Genomic DNA, 14,003 nt, shown 5'->3' with positions numbered 1-14,003 from the left:
CCCCTCTCCTGGGAACGCGGCCCAGGGCTTACCGGGTCCTGGCGCTCCGTCAGAGCGGAGGGGCGGGGGCGGGGGCGGGGGCGGGAGGAAGCAGGCCAGCGCGGAGGCGGCCCTTCCTACCCACAATGGTTGTCATGGCGACCTCGGCCGCCCCAGCCCAAGAGCAGCCCAAGGGCGCCCGCCCAGGACCCAAAAGGAATAGGCAGGCACAAGTGAAACGTCAACAATCTTTTATTACCATACTCTCGCAGGGTTAACCCTTTCACCCAGCTAACAGCAAAACAGAGTCTCTAACCGGATCTGGGATGGAGGTGTACACCTAATAAACACTGTCTCTTAAAAAAAGGATTAAAAAAATATACATATATACACATCTGCACATCTTTTTTAAAAAGCAAGATTCACCAGTGTTGCAGAAAAAAAATCCCAGCGACTTCAGCCCACCCCACCCCCCACCCCCACCCAGAAAAAACAGCTCTGGCAGTCTATGCTGGCTCAAATACCCTAGGTGGGATGCACCTAAGAAAAAAGCATTTCTTTCCTCTTAAAAAACAAAAACAAAACAAAACGAACTTTCTCCTCCTTCCTGTTCATCCTCCACAGCTTATTCCTAAAAACACCCACAGAATTACAATATAAACTAGACCTAGTTCAATCTCCCCTGCCTCTGCCTATCAGAAGTTCACACCAAGCATGGTTCCTCAGCAAACGTCACCTCAACTACAGCCAGGAAATCTCGATCCCTAATCTCTGGGAACTTGTAAAACGTCCTCAGGCTTCCTGAGGTCTCTGTGAAAGACGACAGACCAGTGTCCGTGACAGAGACTGGAATGCCAAGCTGGGCAAAGAAAGGGGGCCTTTCCAAATAAAAACACCCAACACCACAAAACCTAAAGTCTAACCTACCAGGTAAAAACAAGTAGCAGCTGGCTGTACCAAAAAGGTGCTTACCCCCACTCTGACCATAAAAGTAACAAAGGGAAAGAGAGTCCAGAGTATCTGACCTCATCTCCCTTCCAAGAACCTAACCCACAGAGGGCGTATTCCAGGCCAGAGGTTGCAGGGTGACCTTTGTGTTTCTGGCGGGGTAAAGCTGCCACCATGGGGCAGCCTGGCTCACGGCTGCTCCACAGAAAATGTGTTCCCTTGTGCAGGCAGGGTGCTGAAGAATTATGAGAAATTGTTTTTTGACTTTGATGTCATAAATGATGGGTACTTCAATGGCAGCTTCTAGCAAACCACAGAGACCCACGACCCTCAGGGTCAAGGTCACAGATCCTTCCAGTTGATGGGTTCTTTGCCAGACTTCTGCAGCAGCTCGTTGGTTTTAGAGAAATGCCTGCATCCGAAGAACCCCCTGTACACTGAAAACGGTGAGGGATGCGCGGCCTGCAGGACGTGGTGCCGCCTCTGAAAGAGGAGGAGACAGGGAGTGAGACTGTGGCGGCACTTTCAGGACTTGAAAAACGACTGGCTGTGGTGCTTTCTGTCAGCTCTGCTGCTCCCCTGTGGCTGCTCAGCCCACTTTCCTCAGCGTGGGTTTACCCGTAGCATCACGAGGGTCTGTGTGCGCATCCTCCACGGGGTGGTAAAGCCACGCCCTGGGCTAGGCTCAGAGGATGCAGAGTACCCGTCTCCGCCCTCCACCGGGCACCCCCGAAAGGACCCATAGGTGCCCGTGTCTTATGACACAGCAGTCCCACTGCTGAGACTATTTGGTAAAGGACGCCACGATGCCCGCATCTCCACAAAGATGCAGGGACGAGTAGGTGCACGGCTCCTATCAGGTAAAACCTACTATAAATCCAGTGTTATGCAACCGATTACAAATATTTTTCTGTTCTGCCAAGGCAACACCACATAGCTACTAGAACAAGGTCAAGCTACATATACTGATACGAGGAGACCTCTAAAATATGTCAAGTGGGAAAAAAAAACAAGGCAAAGTGATAAATGCATTAGATTTAAAAAAAAAAAAATTCTTGGGCTTCCTAGGTGGCGCAGTGGTTGGGAATCTGCCTGCCAATGCAGAGGACATGAGTTCAATCCTTGCTCCAGGAAGATCCCACATGCCACGGAGCAACTAAGCCTGTGTGCCAAAAAAAAAAAAAAAAAAAATTCTTTGGCAAGGTGGGGGGTGGTGGTGGTGAGGAAGAGGGGAGGCACAAGACACTACAGTACTTCCTTTACGGGAAAGAGTGGAAGGCATATCCTTTCTGCTTTGTACCTTTCTAAGAAATGCGGTCTGAGTTACCTCACCACAAAAATGCAATACTTAATAATATTTTTTAAAATATCAACTGTAGTTAACTGAGCAGGAAAGTTCTGGTCCATTTTTGTTTTCTTCTTTATGCTTTCCTGTATTTAGATAAAAATCACCCAACAAATAATTGTCTTTCAAGACACCCCTGCCTTCAAGGAGCTGGGTTGAGAAGGGGCCATCAGTGAAGCTGGGCTGCCCAGTGTGGTTCAGGGCACAGAGTCTGCAGACAGGTGGCCTGGGTTCAGGTCCTGACCCTGCCACTCAGTAGTGGCACAGTCCCAGGGAAGTTGCTGACCCTCTCTAGGCCACAGTTCACTTTTCACCTGTGGACTGGGAGTAACAGCAGTGCCAGCTCAGGAAGATCCGAGAAGAACAGAGGATGGGTCTGTGCACAGAGCTCATGGCCAGGCGCTCAGCACGGGGTCCAGTGTGCAGCCCAGGCCCCTGAACACGTCAGCTGTGTGCGCTCTGAAGGGCAAGCCAGCCAGCCTCCGGGGCAGGAAAAGACCTCTACATGCTGGACAGAGGCAGGCAGGGGAGTGGGGCACGGAGAAGTCCACGTGGCTCAGGGGGGTTGGAGTTCAGAGAGGGTGAGAAGCAGGCCCGGGCCACCCCCAAACCCCAGCTCAGGAGCCCAGGTCAAGGCCTTCCAGGGAGAAGACGTCTGAGCACTCTGCTCTGGGAAGATGAGATGGGGCTGACCCTAGGCGAAGGTGGGCAAGTGGGGAGGGGCTGAGAGAAGAAAGGCTCTGAATGACTGGTTGGGAGAGGGGGGAGGATACAAAGGATAGAGACGGGGAGGGAGAAGGGGGAGGGAAAGAGAGAGGTCAAGAACATCCGTGATTTCTGGTTGGGCACCTGGGTAGACAGCAGTCCTTTGGATCCCTGGGTATCCAGAGGCACAAGTTTAGTGAGGGATAGACGAGGAAAGGAGAATTTTGCTTAGAAAATGTTGCATTTGATGTGCTTCTGGGTCCCTGGTAAGGAAGCGGCTGAATATATAGATCCAGTGCTCAGGAGACACCCTGGGTTGGAGATGTGCACCTTGGTTTTTAATGGTCAAGCTACTTTAATAACTGTTTACTTTCAAACTGAACCATGTTTAATAGTAATAAAGATTACAGATGTACTGAATAAGGGTGCTTCTGACCACAAACCTCCCTAAGACACAGACTGGAAATCACTCCCATACATGCTTCATCACCTAGAGAACCAGATGTTAGCCATTAGTTCATTCATGCCAGGATCTACTCCTACTATTCCCTTCCCCAAAAGAAAAACACCTGAAAACAGCCTGTTCATTCACACAGAACCTTTAAAGAGAAAGAAGCTGTCCCATCTGACCTACATGCCCCCATGTGGTTTGTGTCCATGAGTATAAAGACACTGGAAGGAGACAAAAAAATCCAGCGCTTATCCAGGCCAAGAAGAATCTGAATGGATGGGATCTAGGAGGGGAGATGTCTCACCACCTACTTAATAGCCTTTATTTTCTACTCACATGAATCTACTACCTTAAACAATGAAAAAAGACCTAAACTACGAAATAAAGACTCCACTTACGAGAAAATGGAGTAGATAACTGACATGTGAGTCAAGTCTCTCGACCTGATGGCTGGCTCAGAACCCTGACACTCTCCCCCGTGGGCTACATGGACCTCCCCGCAGGCCCACTCAGGTGAGCGGATTGCTCGGATCAGAATCTGAAGCTCCATTCACTGCAAGTCGGCAAGGGACCTCGCCTCCCCGGGCCCCGGTAACAAAGCGGGGTCGATGTATTCCCCGCCTCACAGCCTTTGTCAAAATCAGGTGAGATGTGTGAAAAGTGGTGGACTTGCTCCTGACAGGGGTTCAGCGTGTCTGTGCATCTCTGATATACCACAAACTACTGCAAGTCACCTCAGTTAAGCCCTTACTTCACTTATTGAAGAGCCCAATCATCACTGATGATGTTTTCATGGGGGGAGTTAAATCTGCGATTAAGTGCAATTCATGTTTCCCACATACCCTCAAACTCGTCGAACAGAGACTTACCTTGCTCATCATTTACTACATCATGTTACACGAATGGAACCCGGGGACCTGTGTGTCTCTCTATGTACATGGCAAGTTCATGCCAGTGTTACCAACTGCATCTAAGCAGGAGTTGGCCAGCTGCTCTCCTCATACACAACTAATCATTTCTGTTCAATTTTCTTTTTTTTATAGCATGTGGGATCTTAGTTCCCTAATAGGGATTGAACCCGGGTCCCCTGCAACGGGAGCACGGAGACTTAACCACTGGACCACCAGGGAAGTCCCCGAGCTGTGTTCAATTTTCCTAATTATCACAGTCCTAAGGGAAAATTAGCTTCATTTTATGACATGGATTTTCTAGGACCACATAACAGGGATTCCTAGAATTCTCTAACCTGGTTTAAAGTATTTAAAAAAAAAAAAAACATACCCTATCAATGGCACTGCCTTTCTTCTGAGCATAAGATCCCCAGAGCAAGAAAACAAGGCCATTCGAGTTCTGATTGAGCCAGGACACAACGGCGTCGGTGAACTGCTCCCAACCTCTCTCTTTATGAGAATTGGCCTGATGCGCCCGGACTGTGAGGACGGCGTTGAGCAGGAGAACACCTGCGAACACACAGTGAAGAAGGAGTTTCAAGGGAGGCTGAAACGTGGAATCTAAAATATGACACAAATGAAGGTATCTGTGAAACAAAAACAGACTCACAGATAATACAGAACAGACCTGTGGTTGCCGGGGGGTGGGGTGGGAGTGGGGGGTGGGGGTAGGGAGGGATGGATTGGAAGTTTGTGGTTGGCAGATGCAAACTAATATATACAGGATGGATAAACAACAAGGTCCCACTGTGCAGTACAGGGAACTATATTCAGTATTCTGTGATAAACCATAATGGAAAAGAATGTGAAAAAGAATATATACATATATAATGGAATCACTCTGCTGTACAGCAGAAATTAACACAACAGTGTAAATCAACTATACTTCAATAAAATAAATCTTAAAAACAAAATCTTAAAAAAAAAAAAAAAGGAGGGAGGCTGAAACGAGTGGGCCCAAACACCCAACAACGAGCTCAATGCAGAACAAAATCATCCTGTGATGGATGGTGGAGAAAGCGTTACAACACGACTGGTGTTGCCTCTGGGTGAGATTCATTTTCGCCCCTGCACTTTCCACACCTTCTGAGTTTGCAACAGGGACCATGCATTACACCCATCATCAGAAAGAATCATTTAAAAAATATATATCCTAAGTGATATGAAATAACCCCAGAATGTAACACAAGGAGGCCAAGACATTTCACTGAAACAAAAATCTCACTGCAAGAAACAAAGAGTAAATATTCTTTCCTTTTCCTGGTTATAGTTTATTTATTTAAAAAGAAAGAAGTTCCATAGCTAGGTATTATACACACACAACACAATCTACGTATTGAAATGAGAAAACTGAGGCCTCCTCTGAATGGTCAAAGTGGGTAAACGTAAAATATGAACACCAAGGAACCAATTTTCTCTTTCACGTGATGATTAAAACATGAAAAACACTGGCTGCAGGATGAGATACATTTCTTGATTTAAATAAGCAGCCATTTTATTAGAGCTCTCTAATTCTTCACGGGTACCTTTTAAAAATATAAGCAAGCCAGACAGAAAAGAGAAGGAGAAGACTGTTGAAATCATTCAAAACACACCTAGCTGTGGTTGGCTTACCCTGCTTGGCCCATCCGGATAAATCTCCATGACCAGGGTGAACAAAACCATCTATGTCTGTAGACAGCTCTTTATAAATGTTTTCCAAACTGAAAGCAAGCCGGAAGAAAAACAAAAAACCAGAATCTTAAGCACAATTCTGAAAGTTCAGGACTCTCCAGCACACATTACAGCCTGCAAAGCCAGCCCTCGGGGCAGACGGCGGGACACACCCCACGGATTCAGGAGAAAACGCTGCCCTTCCTTCTGACAGGCACACCTGCCAAACACCTTTACTTCAGTCACTGCTTGGGTTTGAGGAAGAGAACTTTGGAAAACCTAAGCAAATCAGCCCAGGTGTTACCAGCCCCCTCCCAAGTGATGGTGTGGTTCTTGCGTCAGGTAGTAGCTGCAGCACACTGGATCTCCATTGCGCATGCGTGTGGGAACTCGTTCCCTGACCAGGGATCAAACCAGGGCCCTCTGCATTGCAAGCATGGAGTCTTACCCACTGGACCACCAGGGAAGTCCCCCAAGTGATGGGTTTATAGTTTATATCTTTAATATGTTTATTATATTTACAAATGGTATGTAAAATCCTCCAAAGCAGGAGTCCTAACCAGGGGTGATTTTGCCCCCGGGGGACTTCTGGGAACGTCTGAACACATTTTTCGTCACAACTAGGGGGGCAAGTGCTGCTGGCATCTCGAGGCCAGGGCATCCTACAACGCACAGGGCAGCCGCCCACCACAAAGACCCAGCCACAAATGTCAGTAGTGCCAAGACTCAGAAACCCTGCTCCAAAGGCCAGTGAAGGTCCCACAAATAGGCGCACCTGTAATTTGCAAAGCATACATCTGAGAGTAATCAGTAATCGCGACTGGAGCCGAGCCACCCGTAAAGCATGCTTACCTTGGCGGGGGCGGCACAGGTCTTTGAACACTGAAGCAGAGCCCGTGAGCTTGATTGGGTCCGTGATATGGATCCTGTCCCAGGATGACAACCTTCACCTGTGAACACCAGATGGTGAGGCTCAAACACTGCAGCCCAGGCAGTCTGAACAAACACGTCTGGCTGATAACTTATACAGAGGGACACTGTGAGGGCAAGGGCAGCCCCCCGCCCCCAACCCAACTAAGAGTGCCCAGAAGGGAGTAAGTGACTTGGCACCATTACATTGCATAAGCAAGTTATCCTTCCCTCGGTCACCCGCTGCACTGCCTCCTCCTTTCTCTGACCCGAGTGTCTGAAACAAGTTGGGGTCAGTTTTGCTTTCAACCCCTTCATTTCTCAAATTATCAAAGAAAATACTACGACCATCCAGAAATATACCAAGTGGTTAACCATCTCCCGGTCGTTCCTATCCCATCCTGATTCAACCAATTACAATCACCTATATAATTAGGGTCACTGTACTCCTCACCCTATATTTTTGTGTTTCTCACATCATACGCCTGTGGGCTTCCTTTAAATCAATAGAGCTCAATCGTTGATGGGCAGTCAGCTGGCTTCCCAATTTTCTTCCTTGCAAAAAATAACCCAGTAAACATCCTACTACATGTGTCTCGATATACTGTTGCTTTCATTTCTATGGAATAAACTCAAAAGAGTGGAGTTGCTGGTCAGAGGATAAGTGTATTTGCCTTCGACATATGCCAAATTGCTTTTCCACGAGTTGAAGAAATTGCAATTCCCCACCAGCAGCATATGAAGTGCCTGTTGCCCTGGACAGGTACGCCGCGGGGATACTATGGGTTTGGCTCCAGACTGTCTCATTAAGCGAACATCGAAATAAAATAAGTCATGAATTTTTTGGCTTCCTAGTGCATACACTACACCGTAGTCTATTATGTGTGCAACTGCATGATGTCAAAAAAAAGTACATATCTTAATTAAAAAGTACTTCCTTGCTAAAAACTGCTAACCATCACTTGACAATGAAGGGTTACCACAAACCTTCAGTTTGTAAAAATCGCAGGATCTCCTTAGCGCAATAAAACAAGGTCTGCCTGTATCCTCTTAAGGGACGGAACCAGAGGATAAGGTCACTGTCAGGTCAGTGTTAAAATACTACCAGGCCTTTTGATCGGGTGCCCACCCACATCCCATGCTTCTGCCGTGTTCCTTCTTAGACTCTTCCTCCATAGCTGACATACACTTTATTCTTCAAAATCCAGCTTCAGATGCCCCCATGATCAGGCAGCTTTCATGGGCCTCTGTTCCTCCAGCTCGTACTCACACTGCCCCCAGCATATTCGCCACCGTGAAGCAACCCATCCCAGCAGGGAAGCTTTCCGGTTCTGGTCCTGGATAAAGGCCTTGGAGGAGCCAGGTATGGTCCCTGACCCTCCATGCGCTCATCGACAGAGAAGCCCCCCTGGGCCATCTGATCCTCAGACGCTTCATGTTCTTTTCTTATTCTTTCTTTACAATATTGCTCGCTGGTATTCAAAACAGGACATACAAGGGGCAAACTAGTACTGAATTTAACAGGACTTAGTTTTGTTTTTAAACTTTATAAACAAGGAGCTATTTTTGAAGTGATTGCTCTAAAATGAAAATTATGACGTTTGCTAGGTATTAGGAGTGGCAGCCTATCACAATGGCTTCTTCAACAATTTTGCTTCTCTTTAACAGAAAGTTATTAAATCATGGGATCCCTGCCCTCAGCTTACAAAATCAGTAAGGGAAAAAGAACACAAAATGGAACACCTCCAATGCAAGCAGATACCAAAGGTTTCGAGGAAAACCACATCACAAAGGTAGTGGGGGACAAGCTTCCTTACGGGAGGTGCCAGAGACAGGTCTAGCTGGTTTTCAAAAGACAGAAGCGAGGAGAGGGTCACGGCCCAGTCCAGCTCCAAAGTAGGAGAATGGAAGGTGGAGGTGAGGCTGGGAAGCAGGATGTGGCAGTATTCACGATCAGTTTTCAGTCTGCACTATGGGAAGCCACAAACAAGCTTCTGGCGTGACCAGAGCCGCCAGGGAGAGGCCATTGTACACCATGAACCAAAGCAAAGGGATGTGTTAAGAGATGTGTCCAGGCCAGAAGTCAGGAGCTTGAAAGAATCAACTAAAAAGGACAGTGTGGTCAGAGAGACCACTGAGCTACAAGTCAAGGTGGGGTCTCCGACAGCTAGTTGAAAAAGACTTAACTGCTTCATGTCTTGGCTTCCTCACCACCACAATAACACCTCACATGGGGTCGGTTTCAGGAGAAAATAAAATACAATAAGTGAGAGCACACAGACATATGGTCTGTATACACTTTTCTCTCTTTGCTGCATAAACGGCACAGAGTAAAAGTTAAAAATGGTACACATAGGCTAAAATATAGCTTGCCAAACCTCACAATTTCAGTATTTTATTTATTACTTAATTATGGACAGTGGCTTAACTCCGGTGTCCCTAATTAAAAAATACCATTTGAGTCCTACTCCTCTTTTGGTGAAATTCATCCACAACTTGTACTTACATCTCTTATGTCACACATTTGGGTCCATGTGAAGACTTGGTGTGGGGGTGGGTAAACAGTGTAATGTTTTCTTTCTTCTGCAATAAATCCCATGAGCTGATGGAAAGATAAACTAGCTTTACAATCACGTTCTCACTGGAAAGCATAAGAATTCAATAAGAAAGCTTCTAATGCAAGCTACTGGAAGAGCTATCATCTAGCTCTTTGCCAAGTTTTATATCTAAATTCTGGGGAAAAACCAAATCCCGGCTCCCCACCGACATTTCAATTCCCTTCCCCCTTCTTTGGGCTGGGTCCTGGCCTGGCGGCCCTGATCTCCGGCGGGTGCCAACCCCTCCCTCTTTTCTTACAGGGCAGATTTCCCTCAGTCGGGTTTGTGGTTTTTGCCAGACCACTCTTTCCTAGAGAGCCGTCTAGACAAACGGGTTAAAAGAAACTACGATACCGTCTCATAGGCTTTTAAAAACCTTACACTGTGCAGATTCAGAACACCACGACTGCATTTTACCCTCTTAGCGTAGAAGGGACACTGAAGGAGGGAAAGGAGGCGGCCACTAAAACAAGCATCCCATAAACGGGGGCTTGGCCCGCCACATTCACAAGCGCGCGCCGTCTCCAAGTTTACCTTTATAAAATACGGTTTCCCGAACTCCCCGCTCAGGTGCTTCCTCCAGCTCTCACCGAAACCCACGGGCACATTGCGCGCCGCGAGCCTGAGCAGCGCGGCGGCCTTGTTCCTCTGGATGCGCACCAGCTGCTCCGGGCTCAGCGGCGACGAGGGCGGCGTGCCGGGCTCCTCCTGCCCGGCTCGGATCTTCTTGGCGGGGCTGGCCTGCAAGCGGTCCCCGCAGAGGCGGCTCACCAGCTGCGGCGGGCCTCTCCCAGGGGCCCACAGCTTCCGCCCCCAACCCAGAGGCCAAGCGCGGAGGAAGCCCATTCAGGCGGTTTCGGCCCCGCTCGGCGGGTCCGTGCAAAACCGGACTCAGGGCTGATCCCGGCCCGGCGCTGACACGCCGCGGCCCCAGATTTCGAGCTCGGTCCCCAAACAGTAAGCGAAAAAAGGGCTGTGGGCAAGGCTCGCTGCGCCTCGCGAGGGGTTCCCGGGAGGGGAGAGGGCGGAGCACCGAGACGCCACGCCCCCCGCGGGTCCCGCCACCAGCGTCCCCACGCTGCCTTTTCGCGGCAAACACCCTCCCCTCCAGGTCCCACCCCCCGCCCTCCTCTGATTGGAGGGCGGGCCGGCCCCTCGCCTCTGATTGGTGCCGTGGGCCCCGAGGTTCGCCCCCATTGGCTGGCCTCTCAGCATGGCCGCCGCTGAGGCGCCGAGGCGGCTGTTTTGAACACGTGGAAGCCCCGGTTTACCCAGTCAGCCGCACATGCCCGTAACCCCTCACAAGCACAGGGTCCGCCGCCCTCCTCATCCTCGTCACCCTCCTCACCCCCCATCACCCTCCTCACCCCCCATCACCCTCCTCACCCCCGTCACCCTCCTCGCCCCCAGGCCCCACAAGCGGTCCCCGCCGCGCCTTTACCTCCACATCCCCGCTCGCAGCTACAGCCGCCGCGCGGGTCCCCGGGTCGGCCGGCTCATGGCTGCAGGCACTTCGCTTCCTGGCGGGGTTTGGGGAGAAGAAGGAGTAGAGCGTCTTCTGGCCAATCATCCCGGAGCCGAGGAGGGAGCGAACGTGCACCGCCCGGGGGACCGGCGAGTTTGGCGCCAGCTGCGGCGTTTCGGCAATTGGCGCCAAGCGACCCGCGCATGCTCCGACCGGGGGTCTGGGCGGGGGGCGGGTGTGCCTAGTGCGCATGCGCGGGAGGGGCTGCTGGGCGAGGGCCCTGGGGAGAAGTGGGTTTCGCGGCTGCCTTGGGAGAGGGCGGGGTTCCTTAGGTCGGTTCCCTGGGCTCCTCACCCTTGCATTTCATTAGTCTCTCCCATCTTACCTCTGCCTTGGGCAAGTCCCTCCACCTCTCAGTGGGTGAAAAGAGCTTAAAGGTACCCGCCCCGTTGGGTTGCTGCGGGAGTGAAACGAGCATTAAGATAGTAATCGTTTTGCTTTTAGATACGTTATCCGATTTCCACCACCTGTTTTGCTGACTACAGACTAAGGCCAAAAGGCCTAACCTGTAAGGTTTGGGGGAGACTTTAATAGAGGTCATGAAGGTTAAACGCCAAACTAGTCATCCTCCGAAAGGCATCACAGTACCCCACGTACACCTGGGATTCTTCTCCCCTCCCACATCAAACCAAAGACAGGTCCTCATGGGTCTATCTCCATAATAAAGCCCGGATTCAAATACTGCTCTCGGCCTCTGTCTACTGGCTACAATCCCAGCAGGTCTCCTCTTTTCCTACCAAATCATCTTTATGAAATGTAAATTACGCCATAATAATCCTCAGGTTAAAACCCTACAGTTTCCAAATATGCTTAGAATAAAATTCCTGCTTCTACATACATACAGATGGCCAACAGGCACATGAAAAAGTGCTCAACATCGCTAATTATTAGAGAAATGCAAATTAAAACTACAATGAGGTATCACCTCACACCAGTCAGAATGGCCAATATTAAAAAGTCTACAAATAGGGACTTCCCTGGTGGTCCAATGGTTAAGACTCCGGGCTCCCGGTGCAGGGGGCACAGGTTTGATCCCTGGTTGGGGAACTAAGATCCCACAGGCTGCACTTAAAGATGAATAATAATAATAATAATAATAATAGTTTATAAAGGTCTACAGATAATAAATGCTGGCGAGGATGTGGAGAAAAAAGAACACTCCTACACTGTTGGTGGGAATATAAATTGGAGCAGCTACTATGGAGAACAGTGTGGAGGTTCCCTAAAAAAACTGAAAATAGACTTACCATATGCTCCAACAACCTGACTCCCGGGCATATATACAGAGAAAACTCTAATTTGAAAAAGTATATGCACCCCAATGTTCATAGTGGCACTATTTACAATAGTCCAGACATGGAAGCAACCTAAATGTCTATCAACAGATAAGTGGATAAAGAAAATGTGGTATACATACACAATGGAATATTACTCAGCCATAAAAAACGAATGAAATAATGCCTTTTGCAGCAACTTGGATGGACCTAGAGATTATACTGAGTGAAGTAATTGAGACAGAGGAAGACAAGTATCACATGATGTAGTTTGTGTTGGCATCTAAAAAAATGATACAAAAGAACATATTTACAAAACAGAAATAGACTCACAGATATAGAAAACAAATTTATGGTTACCAAAGGGGAAGGGAGGGAGATAAATTAGGAATTTGGGATTAACACATACATACTACTATATATAAAATAGATAAACAACAAGGATCTACTGTATAGCACAGGGAACTATATTCAGTGAAACCTATAACGGAAAATAATCTGCAACAGAATATGTATAAATGTATAACTGAATCACTTTGCTGTACACCTGAAACTAACACAATATTGTAAATTAACTATACTTCAACTTTTTAAAATGGTTTGAAAAAAAATCCCTGCTTCTTACCAGTTGGCAAGGCTTCTTCACCCTCTCACAGAATCCCAACTGCTGTGACATGATGAGTCTGGTTCTTAGCACAGTCACCAGGCATCCCCAGCTTGTCCCTTGTGTGGTCTTTACACCTTGCACTCACTGTCACCCTGCCTGGAAAACTTCAGGTCTAAGCTTGAGACCCTTCCTTTGAAGGACCTTCTCCTCCTGCCCCACTTTCTAGCAGATCACTCTATTTATAGATTCTATAGCATCTAAAATGATCTTATTGGGACATCCCTGGTGGTCCAGTGGTTAAGACTCTGCACTTCCACTGCAGGGGACACAGGTTCCATCCCTGGTCAGGAAACTAAGATCCCGCATGCCTCCCAGCTCGGCCAAAATAAAATAAAATGATCTTATTTATTCTCTCTTTATTTCTGTCTCCATCTCCAACATGTAACCTGGGAGAAAGCAGGGACTTGATCCTTGTTACTGTTTTGTTCCAGCACCTAGAACAAGCAGCTTGATGTGTAAGAAGGAGAGATGCTTATAATTTTATTTTATTTTTTAATTAATTTATTTTTTTACACTTTACTTAAAAATGGTGATAAATTTTGTGTTTTGTGTGTGTGTGTAATTTAATTTTTTAATTTTTTGACATAATAAACTGCATATATTTAAAGTGTACAACTTGATATTTTTCTTATTAGTAATGTATATATGGCAATCCCAGTCTCCCAATTCATCCTGAATTATTTTTAAAATAAGAAAATAAAAGCCACTTTGAAAAACAGTTTGGCAGTCTTGTATAAAGTGACACACACTCTTACCCTGTGCCCCTGCGATTCCACTCCTACACAAGTGAAATTAGAATCTACAGTCATATGAGAGCTTGTACATGAATAGATATCGTGACTTTATTTGCATTTTCCCCAAACTGGAAACAACCCAAATGCCCCTCAAGTGGCAAGTGGGTGGACAAAATGTAGGGCATGGGTACCTGGGCAGCTACTGGGCAATAAAAGGGAATAAACAACTGATACAAACAACATGCATACCTCTTAAAAGCATTAGG

At 47.7% G+C, this 14,003-nt stretch overlaps 1 protein-coding gene across 1 annotated transcript; it reads right to left on the bottom strand.

The window, feature by feature from the left end:
* Nucleotides 1-224: 224 nt before the first annotated feature.
* UNG (uracil DNA glycosylase) lies at nucleotides 225-11,171 on the bottom strand. The gene is made up of 7 exons (XM_057745847.1): nucleotides 10,979-11,171; nucleotides 10,072-10,278; nucleotides 9,447-9,542; nucleotides 6,884-6,981; nucleotides 5,993-6,081; nucleotides 4,710-4,888; nucleotides 225-1,410 (listed from the first exon to the last, which is right to left on the bottom strand). The coding sequence occupies exons 1-7, from the start codon at nucleotides 11,105-11,107 to the stop codon at nucleotides 1,270-1,272; spliced, it is 939 nt and encodes a 312-aa protein (XP_057601830.1). The 5' UTR covers nucleotides 11,108-11,171; the 3' UTR covers nucleotides 225-1,269.
* Nucleotides 11,172-14,003: the final 2,832 nt, after the last annotated feature.

The sequence above is a fragment of the Hippopotamus amphibius genome, chromosome 8 (assembly GCF_030028045.1).
Source record: "Hippopotamus amphibius kiboko isolate mHipAmp2 chromosome 8, mHipAmp2.hap2, whole genome shotgun sequence".
NCBI lineage: Eukaryota > Metazoa > Chordata > Mammalia > Artiodactyla > Hippopotamidae > Hippopotamus > Hippopotamus amphibius.
The sequence above is the reverse complement of the archived record's forward strand: the minus strand, read 5'-3'. Positions and strand labels throughout refer to the sequence as shown.

Excerpts from the sequence above, each read along its gene's own strand:
- UNG (XM_057745847.1), bottom strand. The coding sequence starts at position 11,107 with ATGATTGGCCAGAAGACGCTCTACTCCTTCTTCTCCCCAAACCCCGCC. Across the intron at positions 6,082-6,883 it reads CCTGTGCCGCCCCCGCCAAG|TTTGGAAAACATTTATAAAG; the intron begins GTAAGCATGCTT and ends GCTTGCTTTCAG. Across the intron at positions 1,411-4,709 it reads AAGGCAGTGCCATTGATAGG|AGGCGGCACCACGTCCTGCA; the intron begins GTATGTTTTTTT and ends CTCCTCTTTCAG.